General features: G+C 37.6%; 1 protein-coding gene across 2 annotated transcripts in view; it reads right to left on the bottom strand.

Annotated features, from left to right (window-relative positions):
- Nucleotides 1-24,107, bottom strand: part of SNX27 (sorting nexin 27) — an 83,664-nt gene that overhangs the window by 53,066 nt on the left and 6,491 nt on the right. For both annotated transcript variants that reach the window (XM_060029936.1, XM_060029942.1), the window contains exon 2: nucleotides 6,747-6,978. In XM_060029936.1, the coding sequence (XP_059885919.1) occupies nucleotides 6,747-6,978 (232 nt within the window). The remainder of the gene's footprint in view (nucleotides 1-6,746; nucleotides 6,979-24,107) is intronic.

Genomic DNA, 24,107 nt, shown 5'->3' with positions numbered 1-24,107 from the left:
CCACGGCATGTGGGATTCTCCAAGACCAGGGCTCGAACCTGTGTCCCCTGCATTGGCAGGCAGATTCTCAACCACTGCGCCACCAGGGAAGCCCCTAGAGTTTCTTTTTGAGATGATGAAAATGTTCTAAAATTGTGGTGATAGTTGCACAATTCTGTGAGCATATTAAGAACCACTGAATTGTACACTTTAAATGGGTGAATTTATGGTATGTGAATCATACTTCGAAATAAAGTTATTACAAAATCAGAAAGCTAAAACTATAAAACTTTTAGAAGAAAACATAAAAATTTGTGTTCTTGAGGTAGGCAGATTTCTTAGAACACAAAAAGCATTATTCATAAAAGAAAGAAATTGACAAACTACACTTCATCAGAGTTTAAAACTTGTTTTTTTGAAAGACACTGTTAAAAATAAAATAAAAAGGCAAGCCTCAGACTGGGAGAAATATTTTACAAAGCATTTATCTGATAAAAGACTTATATACAGTATACATAAATAACACTTAAAACAAAATAAGACAAACAGCCCTTTTTTTTTTTTTGGTACGCAGGCCTCTCACTGTTGTGGCCTCTCCCATTGCGGAGCACAGGATCCAGACATGCAGGCTCAGCGGCCATGGCTCACAGGCCCAGCCGCTCCGCGGCATGTGGGATCTTCCCGGACCGGGGCACGAACCCGTGTCCCCTGCATCGGCAGGTGGACTCTCAACCACTGCACCACCAGGGAAGCCCCAGCCCAATTTTTCAAATGGGCAAGAGCAGAACAGATACTTTAACAATGAAGATATAAGAAAATCCATTAAGCACATGAAAATACACTCATCATGAGTCATTAGGCAAATGCAAAATTAAAATCAGAATGAAACACCACTATACTCACTAGAATGGCTAGAATTTAAAAAACTGAAAATACCAAGTATTCAAGAGGTTACGGAGCAACTGGAACGCTCCACTACAGATGAGAATACAAAAACAGTACAGCCTCTTTGGAAAACAGTTTGACATTTTCTCATTTGACCCTGCAATTCCACTTCTAGCTGTGTATGTACTCAAGAGAAATGAAAACATAAATCTACATAAAGACCTGTACATTAATGTTATTTCATGGCAGCGTCATTAATAATAGCCCCAAACTGGAAACAACACAAATGGGCAACAACAAGCGAACAGATAAATAAACTGTAGTAAATCCATCCAATGGAATACTATCAGTAATTAAAAAGGAATAAACTATTGATATATGCAACAACACGTATCAATCTTTTTTTTTTTTTTCAGTACGCGGGCCTCTCACTCTTGTGGCCTCTCCCGTTGCAGAGCACAGGCTCCGGAAGTGCAGGCTCAGCGGCCATGGCGCACGGGCCCAGCCACTCTGCAGCATGTGGGATCTTCCCAGACCGGGGCACGAACCTGTGTCCCCTGCATCGGCAGGCGGACTCTCAACCACTGCGCCACCAGGGAAGCCCTCATGTATCAATCTTAAAGGACTATACTAAGTGAACAAAGCTAGACATGAAAGACTACATATTGTATGCTTCCATTTATTTGACATTCTAAAAAAGGCAGAATACAGTAACAGAAAGGTGATCAGTGGTTGACAGAGGCAGTGGAAGGGAAAGAGGACTGACTACAAAGGGGCATGAGGGAACTTCCTGGGACAATGAAAATGTTCTATATCTTGATTGTGGTGATTATAAAACTATGTGCTTTAATTAAAACTCATGAAACTAGACATTTAACATGGGTGAATGTTAATGTTAGTAAATTATGCTCAATAAAGTTGATTTTTTAAAAAAGGACAATTAGTAGTTTCATTCCTTTTCTAAGTCTACAGAGGTTCTCGAGGTCTCAGGTAATTCCCCAAAGGTCTCAATATCCAATCTGCTCCATTTTTAGGGCCCAATCTTGATTTCTACTTCTTACATGTCTTATGATTAAAAGTATAGCACCTCTACAAAGGATCATGAGAGACTACTACGAGAAACTATACATCCATAAAATGGACAACCTAGAAGAAATGGACATATTCTTAGAATGGTACAATCTCCCAAGACTGAAGCAGGAAGAAATAGAAAATATAAAGAGACCAATTACCAGTACTGAAATTGAATCAGTAATTTAAAAACTCCCAACAAACAAAAGTCCAAGACCAGATGGCTTCACAGGTGAATTCTACTAACATCTACAGAAGAGTTAACACCTATCCTTCTGAAACTATTCTAAAAAATTGCAGAGGAACGAACACTTACTAACTCATTCTATGAGGCCACCATCACCCTGATACCAAAACCAAACAAAGATATCACAAAAAAGGAAAATTACAGGCCAGTATCACTGATGAACACAAAAATCCTCAACAAAATACTAGCAAACTGGGACTTTCCTGGTGGCAAAGTGGTTAAGGAACTGCCTGCCAACGCAGAGGACACGGGTTCAAGCCCTGGTGCGGGAAGATCCACATGCCTCAAAGCAACTAAGCCTGTGCACCACACCTACTGAGCCTGTGCTCTAGAGCCCGCGAGCCACAACTACTGAGCCCGCATGCCACAACTACTGAAGCCCACACGCCCACAGCCCATGCTCCGCAACAAGAGAAGCCACTGCAATGAGAAGTCCGCACACCGCAATGAAGAGTAGCCCCCGCTCGCCACAACTAGAGAAAAGCCCTTGCGCAGCAACGAAGATCCAATGCAGCCAAAAATAAATAATAAATTAATTTTTAAAAAATACTAGCAAACCGACTCCAACAATACATTAAAAGGGTCATACACCATGACCAAGTGGGACTTATTCCAGGGATCCAAGTATTCTTCAACATCTGCAAATCAATGTGATACACCACACTAACAAACTGAAGAATAAAACCATATGATCATCTCAATAGATGCAGAAAAAGCTTTTGATAAAATTCAACATCCATTTATGATAAAATCTCTTCAGAAAGTGGACACAGAGGAAACATACTTCAACATAATAAAGGCCATATAGGGACTTCCCTGGTGGCGCAGTGGTTAAGAATCTGCCTGCCAATGCAGGAGACACGGGTTCTATCCGTGGTCCAGGAAGATCCCACATGCCGTGGAGCAACTAAGCCCATGCACCACAACTACTGAGCCTGCACTCTACAGCCCTCGAGCCACGACTACTGAGCCCGCGTGCCACAACTACTGAAGCCCATGGTCCCGTGCTCGGCAACAAGAAAGAAGAGAAGCCACCACGATGAGAAGCGCACACACCGCAATGAACAGTAGCCCCCACTCACCGCAACTAGAGAAAAGCCTGCGCGTAGCAACGAAGCCCCAATGTAGCCCAAAATAAATAAATTAAATAAATAAATTTTAAAATAAAATAAATAAAGGTCATATATGACAAACCCACAGCTAACATCATACTCAATGATGAAAAGCTGAAAGCATTTCCTCTAAGATCAGGAACAAGACAAGGATGCCCACTCTCATCACTTTTATTCAACACAGTTTTGGAAGCCCTAGCCACAGCAATCAGAGACAAAAAGAAATAAAAGGAATCCAAATTGGAAAAGAAGAAACAGAACTGTCACTGTTTGCAATTGACATGATGCTACACATAGAAAATCCTAAAGATGCTACCAGAAAACTACTAGAGCTCATCAATGAATTCAGTAAAGTTGCCGGATACAAAATTAATATACAGAAATCTGTTGCATTTCTATACACTAAAAATGAAATATCAGAAAGAGAAATTAAGGAAACAATCCCATTTACCATCATATCAAAAAGAATAAAATACTTAGGAATAAACCTAGCTAAGGAGGCAAAAGATTTGTATTACAAAAACTATAAGACACTGATAACAGAAACTGAAGATGACACAAACAGATGGAAAAATATACCATGTTCTTGGATTGGAATAATCAATATTGTTAAAATTACCGTGACTACCCAAGGCAATATACAGATTCAACACAATCCCTATCAAATTACCAGTGGCATTTTTCACAAAACTAGAACAAAAAAATTTTTTATTTGTATGGAAACACAAAACACCTTAAATAGCCAAAACAATCTTGAGAAAGAAGAATGGAGCTAGAGGAATCATGCTCCCTGGCTTCAGACTGTACTACAAAGCTACAGTAATCAAAACAGTGTAGTATTGGCACAAAAACAGACATATAGATCAATGGAACAGGATAGAAAGCGCAGGAAAAAACCCACACACTTATGATCAATTAATCTATGACAAATGAGGCAAAAATATACAATGGAGAAAAGGCAGTCTCTTCAATAAATGGTGCTGGGGAAACTGGATAGCTACGTGTAAAAGAATGAATTAGAACATTCTCTAACACCAGATACAAAAATAAACTCAAAATGGATTAAAGACCTAAATGTAAGACCAGATACTATAAAACTCCTAGAGGAAAACATAGGCAGAACACTCTTTGACAAAACAAAATCACAGCAATATTTTTTTGGATGCATCTTCTAGAGTAATGGAAGTAAAAACAAAAATAAACAAATGGGACCTAATTAAACTTAAAAGCTTTTGCACAGCAAAGGAAATCATAAACAAAATGAAAAGACAACCTACAGACTGGGAGAAAATATTTGCAAATGATGCTACCGATGAGGGATTAACTTCCAAAATATACAAACAGTTCATACAGCTTAATATCAAAAAAAACCCAAACAACCCAATCAAAAAATGGGCAGAAGACTTAAAAAGACATTTCTCCAAAGAAGACACAGAGGCACATGAAAAGATGCTCAACATTGCTAATTATGAGAGAAATGCAAATCAAAACTATAATGAGGTATGACCTCACACCAGTCAAAAAGGCCACCATTAAAAAAAATCTACAAATAATAAACGCTGGAGAGGGTGTGGAGAAAAAGGAACCTTCCTACACTGTTGGTGGGAATGTAAACTGGTGCCTCCGCTATGAAAAACAGTATGGAGGTTCCTTAAAAAATTAAAAATAGAGTTATCATATGACACAGCAATCCACTCGTGGGCATATATCGGGAGAAAAACTCTAATTTGAAAGGATACATGCACACCAATGTTCATAGAAGCACTATGTACAACAGCCAAGACATGGAAGCAACCTAAGTGTCCATTGACAGATGAATGGATAAAGAAGATGTGCTACATATACAGAATGGAATATTACTCAGCCATAAAAAAGAATGAAATAATGCCATTTGCAGCAATGTGGATGGACCTATAGATTATCATACTAAGTGAAGTAAGTCAGACAGAAAAAGACAAATATTATATGATACCACTTATATGCAGAATCTAAAAAAAAATGATACAAATGAATTTATTTACAAAACAGAAATAGACTCACAGAAAACAGACTTATGGTTAACAAAGGGGATAGTGGGGCACGAGGTTGGGGTGGGGGAGATAAATCAGGAGTTTGGGATTAACATATATACACTACTATATATAGAATAGATAAATAACAAGGACCTACTTGGGAAACACAGGGAACTATCCTGTAATAACCTATAATGGAAAAGAATCTGAAAAAGAATAGATATATATGTGTATGTATAACTGAATCACTTTGCTGTACACCTGAAACTAACACAACATTGTAAATTAACTATACTTCAATTTAAAAAATGGTTAAAAAAAAGTATAGCACCTCTGAAACACAAAACTCTAAATTTTGTGTGTATAGTTCGGAGAATACATAGACCAGACTGACATAAAACCTACATGCTATCATCTCCAGCTAAATTACAGATGCAGTCAAACATTATTTGATCCTTCTGGAACTTTTCAGGCTTCCTTGCTTGCTTTTCTCATGTCCCCATTAAAAAGAATTTACCATAAATATCTAGTAGCTCATTCCTATACAGGGGACAAATCTCAGTTTCAGAGACTGCAACATTAAACAGCAGATCAGCTTTAAACACATGTCGTCTGTTTGCCAATACCTACAGAATGCACTGCATTTTCCACAAAGATTAATGAATTTCTCATTATACCATCACTCCCAAAATAATCAAAGGCAAATAAAGAATACTGCAACCAAGGGAAAAATTAAGCAGATTGGGCTATCAGTTGTAATTAGGTTTTAAAGAACAAACAAAGGCATTTGGGAAAGGGGCTGGCACACATCATCTAGAATTCAAGATGGGCTTTCCTGCATATCTACAACAGCAAGAAACTGGAAATGTATAAAATAGCCCATGTGAATTGCATGCAGAATATAATGAGGACCTTGGAGAAAACCAGAATTAATCATTCACACAGATATCTCCAAAGAAAATGAAAAAGAACAAGATATGAAGTGGGGTATAGGGCACTTGTAGGTTCTGACATGGACAAACTCTGTATTACCCAAATGTTTTGGAAGACACACCACACTTTAAAATTAATCTTGCTCTATAACTCTACAGAGTCAACAGTGAGAGACTGCTATTAGCAAAGAGATATGACAACCAATAAAAGAACAAACAAAATAAACTCACACATGATTGCAAAAGGCCCAAATCCAAACTTAAAACTGTCTAGAATAAAATGGAGTTATACTTAAGCAGAAATATGCCTCTTCTTCCATTACTGTAGTTCACTCCCTGCAATAAATCAGGGCCAGTGTCTTTTATTTATGTGTAAACCCATATTCCTGGTAGGCAAGCTGACCTAGGTGGCAGTCATTTATCCTAGTGCTCTAATATATATCATAAATGATAAGATTGGGAGAAACAAAAGCTAGGTGTTTGAGGATGGAGTTGGGCTGACACTCACCACAAACTTCTCACCATTCTGCTCCACATGTTTGTATGTGGGGACCGATATGGGCACTGCTTGCTTTTCTGTGTAATCATAAAATGACTGTCCCAACGAGTCGTCACTGGGATCTAGGTTATCTGCCTCATGAGGAGGTACAGATAACACTGTCAAGATCAATTCCTTCTCGCCTGCTCGGATCAGGTCCACCACCTGCTTGTGTGTCGCCCCCTCAACATTCACGCCGTTCCTAAGGGGAAAAAGGGAAAAAGACAATCCCATAAACCAGAAGGGTCCAAACACCTTATAGCTCCACCCTCCTGCCCCCACTCCAGTGTCATGAAGTATGAACCACAAAATAAAAAGATCAGTTTGGTTCCAGAAAAGCTGTTTATGTTTTTACAAATCATAATGTGAAAAAGTGTGTGTGAACTTATGGCAGGGGGAAAAATGGCAACAGGTGAAAGGACCTACCCTTCCTCTATGCTAAAACCTCGCACACAGCCTCAGGAAAACACGAGGGAAGGAGGGTGAAGCTGATGAGGGAACAAAGCTTTTAAAGCCAATTCCCTCATCCTAACTAAGCACGTATACAATACAATAAAGGCTTTTAACAATCCTGCCATTTGAACTGTTCTTTGTCCTTTTTAAATTTCTTAGAATTCGGAATTCTGTCAAAAGAAATTTTTCACAAAATATGCTCCCTTAATTTGTAAAGACCCAAAAAGTATGACTTAAGATAGTTCTTTTACATTTGTATCTGATTTCTCCCCATATCTTAAAATCGGTCAACTTAATTTTCCTTTATACCAAGTTTCATCACCTTGGGAATTAAATGATATATATCTTCATACACACTAGTTTCCTCTATCACTCAGTTTTTAAAAAGGCAAGGAGATAAACTCTCTAAAATTTTATTATCTGACCCAACTTCCTTTGTTCTCCCAATCACTTCAATTAGTATCTACTTTTTTTTCTGTTCTGTGCTATCTCACTTAAAGCCCTGTGTAATCAGTTCAAACTAAAAAATGTATCGCTAAGTTTACATAGTAAATCAACCTACGCATTCTCCTTCCTGTTCCACTGTGTATAAAAAGGCTGAAACTAGGAAAAGTACAAGGTTTGGAAGAACAATAATTTTGTCAAGAAAGATGCTGAGTCTCACAAAACTCACTCAGCAAACTGAACTACCCTTCCAGAATGCTGACCCCGCCCCTTATCTCAGCAAAAACCACTAGGCAGCTAGCTGACCTGGAGGGAATCCCCCCATGGCTATCCCAAGAGGGTTAGGAAATACACACCTGGCCTTTAGTCAATTTCATAAAAGCTTATCTACCCTTTAAACTCTTTTTCACTCTTGTTCCAAACCATTAGGGTTTTTCCTTCCTGCAAATGATGCTAGGTTTAGGTTTAACAAGCCTTCCACAAACTTTTCAATCACTGGAATTGTCTGTCAGAGTATGGTATCTGAAACATCCATTTATATAAACAGAACAGGCAGGAGATCATCCAGCTAAGCCTCCTTCCTTATTCTAGGTTTAACAATCTAGCCAGTAAATTCAGTGCTCTTGACATTTCACAACCTAAAATCTAACTTAAATACACACACACACACACACACACACACACACTACAGCAATTTTACAACTGGCTAGCTATAGAAGAAAATAAAGAGCTCCCTCCACTGATGGAAATTTGAGCTTTTAAAATTCAGATCAGGTCAGACCAGTGGCCAGAAAAAGTGGTCAGTTCTTTGATCATAGAGCAGGATGGTAAAATAGAAGAAAATGGGCTTTGGAGCTAGATCTACGTGGGTTCAAATCCTGGCCCTGCCAGAACTGGTCTTAAGTCATTTAACCTTTCTTAGCATTGCTTTCCACGTCTATAAAAGAGAGACAATAATAAGTCCCTAACAGAGTCGTTGTGAAGATTAATGTAATAAAACATGTAACTTGCCAAGATCAATGCCTGAACACTCATACCAGAAAGTATATTAAGGAAAGAAGTACTATGTATCTATGGGTTATGAAGAGATTTTGGTTAAAGAATAAATGTAAACCTAAAGTTGGGGATTGGTGAAGCATTTCATCTGAATCTTTGACCTAATTACTAGTTCTGGGAAAATATTTTGATGGTAGAAGAAATAAAATGGAAAAGGCAAAAGTTAAAAATCAACAGAGAGAATTTGATCTATCCCTAGGAATCTTAACTCACGAATATCCTTGTTAATTTTTTTTTTTAACAAAGTGAGGAAAACTAATACTGTAGAGACTGAAGTAAATATCTTGGATACTAAAACATGATTTTTATGTTAGTATAATCAATTTTATGAGATCAGCATTTGTGAAAAAAGTTTAAGAACTGATGCTCAAATCTTATTTTTCAGCCCCCTAATTTTTCCTAATTTTAAAGGATTTTTAATCTGGACTACTCTGTCGATAGGCTTGGGGGCGGGTGGCGGTCAGTGAACCCCTACAGACTTTGTATGTAAAATTATATTTGTCTACATATATGCATTGTTTTCTGGGAAGAGGGCCCACAGCTTTCATCAGCTTCAAAAAAGGAGTATGTAATCTCCAGAAAGGTTAAAAACTATTGTTTTCAATGCATACCTCCACCCATTCAGTTTTCAAGTTAGAATACACTGTTCCTTGGGTCACTCACAGAAATAAGCCCTGAAAATTGGCAAACTTAAGTGACGCTTACTCCAAAAGCAGGCAGGGAGCAAGGACGCTTGCTTAGGTTTCACTTCTTTAATAGTAAGATCAAGCTTCAAATTGGCTATCATCCCCAAAACCCTCTTAAAAAAACCCAAAATAACAACAAAAACAAAAAAAACAGGAAAGAACTACCAGTGTCATATTCTAAACACACTTGCTAATACTTATCTGGTTCAACTGTAGAAGGAATTCTATACATTCCACAATTTAATACAAGCTGGAAATTCCTTAATTCTTCAGAGAATGAAATAGGTCAGTAAAAACCCCAGGATGCCTGATTTCAAAAAGGGCCCTCCCTCAAGAATTAAGAGCCCTTCATAGTCATAAAAATGTTTATATGATATCCCCTTTTCCACAAGAATGCTACTATACCAGACTCATATTAGGTGTGGCCCAATTTGGCCGATTCTGAAGACAAAAATGAATGTAAACTATAAATTCTGCAGAAAGGGAACTTTCAGCACTAAAGACTTCTGGTTCAAAGCATGGGTTTTGGAGTCAGAGAGACTTCCGTCTGAATACCAGTTGTGCCATTTAAGAGATGAGACATTTGGCAAATGATTCAACCTCATTAAGCCTCAATTTCTTAACTCATAGAATGGGGCTAATAAGATAACAGAGTTATTGTAAGACCCCAAATGAGATAAAGCTCTAGAATACAGTAATCACTCAATAAAAGGTAGTTATTCATGTGACAGCATTTCTATCAGCTGGGCAAGCAGGTTGGCAGTATTTTGGCCTCCTGATGATACAAACAAACCCTTTCTATGACCAATTTCCCTTGCTTTTCTTTTGTCTTTGTAACATAATCTAGATGGAATTCATTTGAAAATAAATGACTGAGCTCTCAACCAATGATAATAGGAAACACAAGACAGTCAACTTCAAAAGAGAACTACCGCATCAGAGAACCACTAAGTCCTATACCACACAAAAGTAACTACTGCCCAGTAAGTTCTACCCATCAATGCTTTTTCTACAAAGAAAGGCTTAAACACACCATCAAATATTTTCAACAGATATGTGATTAAACAAATACAGTAAAATGTTAATTATAGAATCTAGGTGGTAAACGGGTATTCTCGTGCAATTCCTTCAACTTTTCTGTATGTTTGAAATTTTTCAAAATAAAATGTGGAGAGGGTTTCCCTGGTGGCGCAGTGGTTAAGAATCCGCCTGCCAACGCAGGGGACAAGGGTTCAAGCCCTGGTCCGGGAAGTTCTCACATGCCCTGGAGCAATGAAGCCCATGCGCCACAACTACTGAGCCTGCACTCCAGAGCCCGCGAGCCACAACTACGGAAGCCCGCGTGCCTAGAGTCCATACTCCGCAACAAGAAAAGCCAACGCAATGAGAAGTGCACGCACCGCAACGAAGAGTAGCCCGCGCTCGCCACACCTAGAGAAAGCACGCACGCAGCAAGGAAGACCCAACACAGCCAAAAATAAATAAATAAAATTAATTAATTTTAAAAATAAATTAAATGTTGACGGAAAAAAGAAGGCAACCAAAAAATCCAACCATCCACAACTAAGACCAAAATTTAGTTTCCTTACGCATCTAGATGATACCCAATTACTTTGTGTCTTCAGCATTGTAAAGATACACTTGATAATTTTAATAAAATGCACCTCATTTTTTACATAAGACCAAAATTTGACCCCACTGGAGAGGCCTTTAGCTAGCTAACAGGAATGGCTTTAAGTAAGACTTCTATTCAACTAAAGTTAGCCAGCTGAGGAAACTGCAAAGCTAATATAAACACTCCCAAAAAAGCAGGGAAAAAAAGTTCTAAATAGTCAGGATTTGTATACTGTTTATGAAGGAACCTGTATATAATGAAACTAGGTATGGATGGAAGTATGACACAGCCGATCACTATACGTGCCACAGGAAGGAGCCATTCTATGTGGTAAGCAGAATATTATTTTGACCCCCTGTGACACGCAGGAAAGTAATTAAAGTGTAGTTAGTCCCCCAGAGGCAGCCTGTAAAAAACAGACAATAAAGTCCTATAACTGCAAGCAGTAGGAGACACTTCTCAATTCTGTAGGTTAAAACACAACGGCTACATGTTCACAGAAAGGTTAAAATAAAAAAAGTTTTGCCAAGGATGTGGAAGAGATGGAATTCTCATGCATTGCTGATGGGAGCATAAAGCAAAAACAATCCGGCAGTTTCTTATAATGTGAAACATAAACACATTTACTATATGACCTACCAATTCCACTCCTACGTATCTACCCAAGAGAAATGAAAACATGTCCATACAGACAATTACAGTTGAATGTTCACTGAAGCTTTATTCATCATAGTCCAAAACTGAAAACAGCCAAATGTCTATCAAGAGGTAAACAGATAAACTGTGGCACATTCATGCCACAGAGTATTACTCAGCAATAAAAAGGACCAAACTACTGATGCCCACAATATGGATGAATCTCAAAAATACACTGAGCAAAGAAGACAGAAAAGAGTCTGTTTGATTTGATTTCATTTATTTGAAGTTCCGAATAGACAAAACTATTCTATAGTGATAATTATCAGATCAGTGGTTGTCTGTCAGGGAGGGGGCAGGGGTAGGGGGTACAACAGACACAAGGAAGCTTTCTGAAGTAATGTGTGTGCTCTATATCTTGATTGGGGTGGTAGTTAAACGGATCTATACTTTTCTCAGATTTAAAACTCTCAAAATGTGTGCATTTGACTGTATGTAAATTAAACCTCAATAAAGTTGATTTTAAAATAAAATTATATAATATCCTCATTTAGAAATGTAAAATAGTCCATCATCAGAGTGAAACAGCCCCTATTCTACTTTTAGATTACTCTGAATTTTTTTTTTGCTGTTATTGACAATGTTGTTATGAAGATCCCAATAGATGAATCTCTACACATATCTGCAGTACAAAATTGTTTAATGGATAAAACACACCCTTTTTCCTTCACCTCCCGTATCTTTGTGGAAAATAAGCTAAGCCTTCAATACTTTCACGTCTTACAAGCCTATTTCAACAAAATAATGAAGAGAAAATTAAGCCAGAGCTAGTTTTACCCCTACTACTGCTTTGGCCTTTTGTCTTAACCTCCTAAAAACAACAGGACACGTATTTCAAGCCTAGTGTAGTTAAGAATGTCAGCAACAGATGATTATAAAATTAAGCCAGAGAGCAACAACATCTCTGTCTAGTTTATTAAAGCCATAATGTGAGAAACATCAAACTCACTCAACACTTGATTAATACTATTGTATTACATTATAAATATAATTGATCTTTTTTAGGAGTCCTAGAATCCCCTTTTTAGATTTTTAAGCATTCAAGGCTGTAAAGCATTTTCTTCTCACAGAGTATTTGAAAAAGAATTTGTCCAGCCAAATAGCTAACATTAGAAAAACTTCTAATAACATTGAAGTACATCAAGCAAATGAACTTACAACTCAAAAAATATTTAAGAAGACTATATGCAAACATGGAAAAGTCCTTATAATATGTAAAATGCAAAAAACAAAGACTATAAATATTGTTTGAGGTTTTTTGCATTTAAAATATAAAAATATCGTCCATTGTGATCTTATGAGCACATAAGATATTTCTGCCCCCAAATAGACACAGTATGTAAACTATGAAAATAGCTAAGTTAGGGTAACTATGGGTAATTTTAAAAATTTAACATAGCTTTTCTATCTTTTCAATTACACAAAGCTTTTTAAACAAACTCCCTATCTTCTCTGCAATATATTTTCTTGGAAATTGGGTGAAGATCTTACAAGTTGGAGAAAAACAGTCCCCTAACTCATCAAAAGAACAACCCTTCCTTTGACTTTTCTCGGTTCATTGCCCAGTTGTTGAGTACATCTATACTAGACACTAGACTTTAAAAACAAGGAACTACTCTACTGAAATGTAAAGACATGTCCTTTTAAATTTTGCAATTAAATCATCTGGCTGGCTTAGGTTGACTCCTTTTCATCCACCTCTGCCTCTTTGATATCTAACTTAGGCAAACAATCAAATCACATAACTGACTAATTGTATTAGCAATCATGCTGTACTTTGCCCTTACACTCTGGAGATAAGGGATTCAGACATGCATAAGCAATAAAAATAGCCAAAGGAAGTCAAGCTTGATCGTGTCTGTACCAAAGTACAATGCCAGACCACTAAATACCAAGAACTTTTTGGAATTTTGTTTCAGAAATAATAACATTTTAGAACACCTAATTTACTGACAGGACAAGAGAAGTACAACTAGAGAAAGTAAATGGTCAAAGGTTTCTAAAACGCTTGCATTTTTTCTAATAAACAATCTGGTTAACAATTTTAAAAGCACAAAACTATTATCTCAATTACTCTTAATGTTAACTTATGTGGAAAATGAGACGATGACTACATAAACAGGAAGAAAATGGAAAGCCATTTCACTGGTAATATGCATCTAAAGTCATAAAAATGTTCATGTTCCTTCAACCCAAAATGGCCTTACTGAGAATTTATCCTAAGGAAATCATCATAATATGAGCTCCATGAGGGTAAGAACTTTACAGTGGCATTTGGACCATTCTCAAGTATTTGTTGAAAGAAATGAAATAATCCTGAACACAGAAAAAGCAAGGTACAAGTATGTTCATTATTTAGGTTGTTTCCAAATTTCTGTTCTTATAAAAAGTCAGCAATAGGGGGAAATGAATGATAAAGAAAATTATAGCAAAACAATTTAACTATAAAGCAACCATTTAAAATTGTAAATATGAAGAACAAAATAATCTGTAAATATGTTTGGGCCACTGTTATGTTAAGAAGTGGATTATAAAAATGCAACTTCTAAAAGATAACACAGGAGAAAATCTAGTGATGGGTATGACAATGAGATTTTAGACAACAGAAATGTGATCCATGAAAGACAAAATTGCTAAGATGAATTTTATAAAAATTAAAAACTTCTGCTCTGTGAAAGACACTGTTAAGAAAAACAAGTCACAGACTGGGAAAATATATTTGGAAACCACATATTTGATAAAGGACTTGTATCCAAAATATAAAAGAACCTTAAAACTCAACAATAAGAAAACAAGCCAGTTAAAAATGGGCAGGGACTTCCCTGGTGGTCCAGTGGTTAAGACTCTGCACTCCCAATGCAGGGGGCCCGGGTTCTAACCCTGGTCGGGGAACTAAGATCCCGCATACCACAACTAAGCCCGAGTTCTGCAACTACTGAGCCTGTGCACTCTAGAGCCCATGAGCCTCAACTAGAGAAGCCCGTGGGCCACAAGACCCAGCACAGCCAAATTAAATAAATAGATAAATTTTTTTAATGTATTAAAAAATGGGCAAAACATCTGAACAGACACCTCACTAAAGAAGAAATACAGATGGTAAATAAACATATAAAAGTTACTCGACATCACTCATCATTGGAGAACTGCAAATACCATTAAATACCTATTTGGTTAAAAGAAACACAATAATATCAAATGCTGGTGAAGATGTGGAGCAACAGCAATTCATTCAATGGTAGAACCACTTTGGAAGACAGTTTGACAGTTTCTTAAAAAGCTAAACATAGTCTTACCATAAGATCCAGCAATCACACTCCTAGGTATTTACCCAATTGAGTTGACAACTTATATTCACACAAAAACCTGCACACAGATGTTTATAGCAGCTTTATTCATAATTGCCAAAAACTGGAAGCAACCAAGATGTCCTTTATAAGTGAATGGATAAACAAAAGTGGTACATCTAGACAATGGAATATCATTCAGCTATAAAAAGAAATGAGCTCTCAAGCCACAAAAAGACATGCGGGAGGCTTAAATGCATATTGCTAAGGGAAAGAAGCCAATCTGAAAAGGCTACATATTGTATGATTCCAATTAATTATATGACATTCCAGAAAAGGCAAAGATCAGTGTGCTGCCAGGGGCTTGGAGGGAGGAGAGGGATGAATAAGTGAAGCACAGGGGATTTTTAGGGTAGAGAAACTATTCCCTATGATACTGTAACACTGCATACATGAGAGGATGCACTTGTCAAAACCTACAGAACTTTACCACACAAAGAGTAAACCTTAATGTATGCAACTTTTTCTTAAATCATAGGTTCAGAGAATTCCAGGCTATAACAAGAGACTCTAACTGTATTTCAAATCTTTTTTTTTTTTTTTTGCAGTACGCGGGCCTCTATTTCAAAAAACCTCATGGAAGCGGGTAGGAGGGAAAAGGTACAGACCTAAGTAACTGGAAATGAATGAATTCTGTAAGATTAAAGGCCAAAGGGACTGTACATAAGTACTGTATTCTAGTTAGTAAAGTTGTTTCCCGCAGGGGTACAGGTTAACAATTCTGGTATTACTACACATGTATACTGGAATTGAAAAATTAAGTAAATAAATGGTGGATGTAGGGAGCCAAGTTTCTCATTGTTGGAGTGGAAATGTACAAATCAGCAAGGGGAAGGGGATAAAACATCTATATGGTAATGAAGAAAAGCTATAGACATCAGTAAGAACTCATGTTTAACTTAATATAGATACAGATGGTTACATATAGAAATATTTATAGATATGTGTATATACAGGGGTTAATAAACACTCATATATTTCTTTGCTCTGACAGCTGAGAGGGCCTGAAAGTACACCCTCTTAGCAAGAACCATACCTAATGCCTAGATCTTGGTTTCTAATAACATTCTCCAGTAAAAAGAACCAGTGCCTCTTGGAGAAATGGCTGATTCTAGGACTGGGGCAGGAAACACACAAGATGAGCCTCAAGCACTGTGTAGTACCAGAAAGTAAGGAAGTGCTCAAAAACAAAACAAAACAAAAAAACACACATTGATGAGAGTATGGTAGAAGGGCACAGAAGCCAACTGAAAGAGCTACCAATGGCTGATTCTGGAACAACTGGAGCAACAAAATAAAGTAGCAGTCTCAGATTATACAACCCGAAGTATAAAATTATTATCCACGAGCCCATACTGATATAAATAAATGACAGAATAAATACACAGGGGAGAAGAGACATTCTTCTCCTATGGAGAATTCCAAATAAATTATACAGTTACTACATACTAAAGGAGAAAAGCATAACTTCCCACTCCTTAAGTGTGGGCTGCATATAGTGACTCCTATCCAAAGGGTACAGTATGAAGAGGGGGGAGAGGAGGAGGAGAATAACTTTAAAGTCGAGAAACCTGGCAAACTACTTTAGCCAGATGATCAAGGTCAATATCAACAGTCATAAATCATGATGATAGTATGTACAGTTGATATGAACTGATGAAAATGATACTTTACCTCTGTGACTGTCCTCCCCAAATCACCAAAACTCCAATCTAATCATGAAAAAAAATCAGACAAATTCTAATAGTCAGGCATACAATACCTGACCAGTACTCCTCAAAACTGTCAAGGTAGGGGCTTCCCTGGTGGCGCAGTGGTTGAGAGTCCGCCTGCCGATGCAGGGGACACGGGTTCGTGCCCCGGTCCGGGAGGATCCCACATGCCGCGGAGCGGCTGGGCCCGTGAGCCATGGCCGCTGAGCCTGCGCATCCGGAGCCTGTGCTCCGTGACGGGAGAGGCCACAGCAGTGAGAGGCCCGCGTACCACCAAAAAAAAAAAAAAAAAAAGTCAAGGTCATCAAAAACAAGGAAAGACTAAGAAAATGTCACAGCCAATATGCGCCTAAGGAGACATGACAACTAAATGTAATGTGGTATCTTGGATGGGATCCCGGAATAGAAAGACATTAGGTAAAAACTAATGAAATCAGAATAAACTATGGGCTTCAGCTGGTAATAATGTATCAACATTGGTTCATTTATTTTAACAAATGTTAAACATGTAACAAATAACCATATATAAGAGAAAAACTGTATGGTGGGAGTGGGGGATGTATATATGGAAACTCTACACTATCTGTTCAATTTTTCCATAAATCTAAAACTATTCTAGAAAATGGTCTATTAATTCTAAAAATTAGATCACAAATTATATGTAACAGTATGACTTCATAACAAATACATTAAAAAAGGACAGCCAAAATACAAAAAGTAGTTGTGTTAGGATGATAAGATAGGTGATTTTTTTCCTTAGTCTCCAAATTTTCTAACATTACTAATACATTACTTTTATAATTTAAAAAATGAATTTTATACCACTAAACACCTACTAGAATGACCAAAATCCAAAACACTGACAATACCAAATGCTGATGAGGATATGGCTTAACAGGAACTCTCATTCATTGCTGGTGGAAATGCAAAAGGGTATACTTTGGAAGACAGTTTGGTGGCTTCTTATAAAAATAACATACTCTTGGGCTTCCCTGGTGGCGCAGTGGTTGAGAGTCCGCCTGCCGATGCAGGGGACACGGGTTCGTGCCCTGGTCCAGGAGGATCCCACATGCCGCGGAGCGGCTAGGCCCGTGAGCCATGGCCGCTGAGCCTGCGCATCCAGAGCCTGTGCTCCTCAACAGGAGAGGCCACAACTGTGACAGGCCCGTGTACCGCAAAAAAAAAACAAACAAACATACTCTTACCACCTGGATCCAGCAATTACGCTCTTTGGAGTCAAAAACTTTTGTCCACACAAAAACCTGTACACAGATGTTTATAAGCAGCTTTATTCATAATTACCAAAACTTGGAAGCAACCAAGATGTCCTTCAGTTGAGGAATGGATAAACTGTGGTAGATCCAGCAGACAATGGAATATTATTCATCACTAGAAAGAAATGAGCTATCAAGCCATAAAAAGACATGAAGGACACTTAAATGTATATTACTAGGTGAAAGAAGACAAGGCTACATACTATATGATTCCAACTGTATGATAATCTGGAAGAGGCAAAAATATGGAGACAGTAAAAAGATCAGTAGTTGCCAGGGCTTAGGGGGAGAGAGGAATGAATTGGCAGAGCATAGAGGATTTTTAGGGCAGTGAAACTACTCTGTATACTACAATGGCAGATACTGTTATTACAAATTTGTCCAAACCCATAGAATATACATCACCAAGAGTGAACCCTAAACTAAACTATGGACTCTAAGTGACAATGATGTGTCAATGTAGGCTCATCAATTCTAACAAATGTACCTCTCTGGTGGGGGAAGTTTATAATGGTGGAGGCTGTGCATTCTATGGAGAGCCCTAATTCACAAACCCTTACCGAAGCCTTTTTTAAGTATCAAAAGCAAAATTCAACATTTATACCAATATTTTAAAGCACCTACATCCAAAAATTTAATGCTGGGCAAAAGAGAGTACTAATAACGATAAAGTATGGCCCTGGCAGGGTTGAGAAACTGAGAGGTATGTCAATCAGCATCTAGTCTTCCCAAAAAGGGAAAAAAGAATAAATAACGTGTCAAATAAGCTGCTCACCATTACCTTTGGCTGGGTGTTCTATTCACAAAGAATGCTGCCTGAGGCAGGAAAAGTACAAATAAGCATCATCTGTCTTTCGACCATAATACCTCCAGCCACAAGTAACAAGGGTTTACTACTTGGGAAGGAGTAATAGATTCCTCAAAACTTCTAGTTCCAAGGCAATCAGGAAACAAATATAATCTACACAGGTAGACTTATTTCTAAATAAACGAATCTTGTCATTCAATAAAAAAAAGTATAATAAGGCTTAAGGTTTTAAGGTATTTTAAAAATCAATATAAAATTATAATCAAGCTATTCAGAAGTTCATTTGTTATCTGATAATTATCTGTAAAGCCAATGTAACAACTTGACACCAAGAGTAAAACAAACTTGTTCATTTCCCTCCTAATAAAATACAAAATTCTAGTCTTAGGATTTTAAAACAGCCTCCTATATTAAAATTACTAAGGCTTTGGATCTGTGCTCCACATGGCCAGGACACAACTAGTTTACACCTTTTATCCTAGCATAATTAATGGGCCCCTTTCAAGTGTCTTGGTCTGGACAATAAACTATACAGTCCTCCTAGTTTTAGTACATTTTGTGTCTGGAAGACTCCTGTGAATATGCACATAGTCTCTAGGCACTTGCATTACTAGTTTAGATAACTAAGGGCAGAAGAGTACTTATGGCGGCTTGGAGGAATTGCTCTAAACTTGTTCATCCCATTGTGGTGAGGCAGGACGGGGGGAGGTTAGGGAGGAGGAATAAGAATCAGGTCAACTATGCTTAAGAAATAACCTAAGGCTGCCGCTTTCTCCACCAAACCTAAAATTCCTTAGTGCAAAGACTACATGTCATTCAGCTTCCTATCCCCAGTGTCTAATATTGTATGTGTCATGTAGTAAGCACTCATTAAAAGTTTTCCCTGAGTGAATGAAAAAAATTATTAAGATTAGCACATAAACTCAATACTGGTTTTCCTTCATGCACTTCCATAATTTAATTCCTTATTTTTAACTTTTATACTGGTTTCACTATTTAGAGGGAAGTACTAAAAATATTATGCAAGCTCTACATTTTTCAAGCCTTAGTATTAGTGATCATTTTGTTTTCTATTGTGGGTAGCAATAAAAATAATGGTTAAGAGTAAAATATGACATTCAATTATGTAAGCAATTCCAAAGTGAGGCTATGTTTTCTTTTACTGAAATATACTGAAAATAAAAGTAAATTGTTTTTATTAATTTTTTAAAAAATAAACACTGATTCCAAGGATAGCAAAATGAGGTAAGAAGAAGGAATAAGAAATAAACATGTTGACATTTAAAAAGCAGCCTGTATTTTATGTTAATTCTGGGAATAATCTATTATAATTATATTGTTTCATCTCATAAAAACTAAATGTACCACATTTAGTTAAAAAATTTAAGCACAGGGGCTTCCCTGGTAGCGCAGTGGTTGAGAGTCCGCCTGCCAATGAAGGGGACACAGGTTCGTGCCCCAGTCCGGGAAGATCCCACATACTGCGGAGCGGCTAGGCCTGTGAGCCATGGCCGCTGAGCCTGCGCGTCCGGAGCCTGTGCTCCACAACGGGAGAGGCCACAACAGTGAGAGGCCCGCGTACCACAAAAAAAAAAAAAAAATTGAAGCACAATGGGTTTCCTCACACGACAGAGGCTAAAGTATTACCAGTAAAGTCTTAAAGAAATTTCCCGATACTAAAGCTATAAAAGTATACATTTATCTTGTTTGGATAAGATTTTTTTGTTTGCTCACTTTTCAACTTTGGTCTTTAAAAACTTGATCAGCATATAACAACTCTATGGTTCAATTTAAATGTAAAGCTAGATGTGAAAATAGGTTACTTCTTCACACTGCGGGGATAATGAATGCTAGATAAAGGTAAGAAAGTTGCTAATAGCCATAAATGGTTTCCCTAACCTGACTAACTCATTCTCCTCCTATCTACCCTATTTCTCAGGCCCCCTCAATCAATTATTCACCAGCAAAACAAACATAATCAGTCCTAAAGCATTTCTCAACACCAACTCAGTCTCTGAGATCTGCTATAATTTGAACCATTGCCTAAATGGCCAATTTAAATGCAACTCCCCAATGTTTTTAGTTTGGTGTACAGTGAAAGTTAATTAAAGAATAAAATCTACTTGCTTTATCAACAACCTTAGTTTGCAAGTCAGGTAAGTTACCAAAGGAGGAATCTTAATATTTTAAAGTTCTATTTCACTACTATTTCTGAATTATTCACATAATGCAATTAAAAACATGATTCTTCATGTGATCTGATAAGTCTGTTCTGCGGTGACAAACTGCACCCTGAATCCCAACACCCATTTCCTAAATATTCAATTCGTCTCCAGAGGTACTGTATTTGAGTGTGAGGAAAAGTGTAAATCTATCACTACTACTGAAAAAAACAGTTCAAAATACCTTCATCTATGTAACAAGCCCTTAGAAATGAATAACAAGATAGATACTTTTTAAGTCATATGGCCCTTCAGCAATCAAATACCATCTTTTAACCCAAATTAAGTTTGCACAATTTTTTGGAAGCTGAGGAACACAGACTACAGTACAGTTTTTGTTAAGTTGTAGTCTATTTCAGCATATTGAATAAGAAGAAAGTTACAGTAAGACCTTTTCCAAATCAGAAACATAAAGGATAATTTGGTAGGCCAGGGAAATCTAAAATAATCTATTAGCACACAATTCAGAAAGGGAAACTTTAGTGTCACATTTCCTTGGATTCAAAACACCAGGTAAAGAGAACAAAACTCACTGTCGTTTCTAAGAAAAGAGATGCAAGTTACCTACCTTGAGAAAACAGATCCAAAAAATAGTTTTTAACCCTACCAGAATCAAAATGATCATAATTTTGGGTAAAAAGAATTAAGTAACCTGCATGATACATTCAGTAGACAAACTGCACACTAAATTACAAACTTTATCATGATTAAACTGATCAGCAAAAGAAGTAGAAGAAGTTTCCAAAACTTTCACAGAGGTCATCACATCTCCAAATATTAAGTTAATCAATTTTCAAAACATACTAAATAAATATAACTAGATAGGCCCACAGATATAAAAGTACTGTCGGGGCAGGGGGTTGGAGGGGAGAGAGAGAGCTTCCTGGTTAATCACACTGAATAGTTCTGTAAGAGTAATCAGCCTCTTCAAAGCAGCTGGGAGAAAATCCACACAAGCAGCTGACTCTGCAGACTGCTCTGTACTTTTCCAAAGAGAAGTAAACTAATTACTTGTGTTTCAAGTCCACAGAATACACAGACCTGTCATTCTAGTCTTGCTCTGAGGTCTCACATACGAATCTGCAATTTCAGATAGCTTAAGCAAAAACCATTTTTTTAAAAGATGTTTTCATAACAACGGAAGTTCATTAAAGGAAGTACACATAAGAGTACTCAAATGCAGTACCTTACTCTGCAACTTTAATACCTTGCAGATAGGTGTATTTCCTCAACTATATGAAAACCTTATTAGTTAGCAGGGAGCAATAAATAATAAACAAAAAAGACTACACACATACTACCTAGCATTTGACTGATACCATATCACAAAATCTAATTCTGAAGTACCCCTCACAATACTGACAGGAGAAATTCACTGTACGGTCACCAGCAATTCTTAAACTTATCTGGGGCTTCCCTGGTGGCGCAGTGGTTAAGAATCTACCTGCCAATGCAGGGGACGTGGGTTCGAGCCCTGGTCCGGAAAGATCCCACATGCCGCGGAGCAACTAAGCCAGTGCGCCACAACTGCTAAGCCTGCACTCTAGAGCCCACGATCCACAACTACTGAGCCGGCGTGCTGCAACTACAGAAGCCCGCGTGCCTAGGGCACGTGCTCCGAAACAAGAGAAGCCACCGCAATGAGAAGCCCGCGCACCACAACGAAGACCAGCCCCCCACTTGCCACAACTAAAGAAAGTCTGCGCGCAGCAACGAAGACCCAACACATACAAATAAATAAATAAACAAACTTATTTGAAGGATCTTTGTAAGAATTTTCATTTTGAATGTAGACTTCAGGTATAAATCTTAGTACTATACATATTAAGTTCCCTGTCTGTCTTCCGTCCCACTCAACTCCCAGCAACATGCTGTCTGCCAAAATAAAAGATTTAAATTAAAGGAGGCATCTTCAAATCAGAGGAGTACAGCTAAAACAGAACATCTGTAGGGCAGAGCACAAGTGGACCTGCGGCATATAGGATCAAACTTACCAACTGTAAACACAATAGTAAGTACAGTCACATAAAACATAAGAGAAAGAGAAACAGATATTTGAGAAGCTGAACTGTGCTGTGAGTAAAATACATATACAAATTAAAGGCAACCAGCTCCTCACCAGCTGCTCCCAGCTCTGGGCATTAGAGCTTAGTTGTCTTTAGTTCCCTTCTTTATATAGTACAAAACAGCCCAAGAGAGTAGATGCTCTGAAATTCTTCTAACAGTGATTTTCCTCTTTGGCCTTGGAAATGTTATTCAACCTCTTCAGGTAAATAATTAAATAAAAACTAAATTCTCAGGGAGTCCTGGGTATTAATGCACATATAACGATATTCTGACCTCAAAAACAGAATAAAATCCAAACTTTTTAGCACGGCAATCAAAACCCCATTTGATCTAACCTGAAGCACAGGTGTCTATAAACAAACAGCAACTTTCGATTCCTTGTTATCCTAAGATCCTCCCTTTGGTCACACAGTTACTTCAGCCTATAAAATCTTTCCCCCTCTTCCGCCTACTAAAATTATACCTGTCCTTCAATCGCAGTTTAAAAGCCTTCTATGACCCATCCACCCACCAATCTTCCAATCTTCTCAAGCATATTCACTCTTCTTACCTCTAAACTCCATTGTGTTTTTCATTTATCTCCATTATTTCATTTTGCTTTACATGCAGTAAATTGTTTACATGCACCTTCCCCACTGCAGTGTAAGTTTCCCAAGGGCAGGGATGCAGGGACTCTGTGACTCATACAAGCCTAACAGTACTTTACACATAGTTTGTGCTTAATTGTGGTACCAGGCTGAACATGAGGTGATTATTAGCCAACATCATAAAACTGATACCCTAAATCACTGGTTTTTAAACAGTGGATTACAACCTAATGAGTCATGAAATTAATGCAGTGGGCCACCATCAGCATTCAAAAAACAAAACAAAAAACCCAAAATACTGACGGACTAAAAAATACCAGAGTGCATGATACTAGTAAACACAGTTTTGTGAAACTTGTTTCAGGTG

The sequence above is a fragment of the Delphinus delphis genome, chromosome 1 (assembly GCF_949987515.2).
Source record: "Delphinus delphis chromosome 1, mDelDel1.2, whole genome shotgun sequence".
NCBI lineage: Eukaryota > Metazoa > Chordata > Mammalia > Artiodactyla > Delphinidae > Delphinus > Delphinus delphis.
The sequence above is the reverse complement of the archived record's forward strand: the minus strand, read 5'-3'. Positions and strand labels throughout refer to the sequence as shown.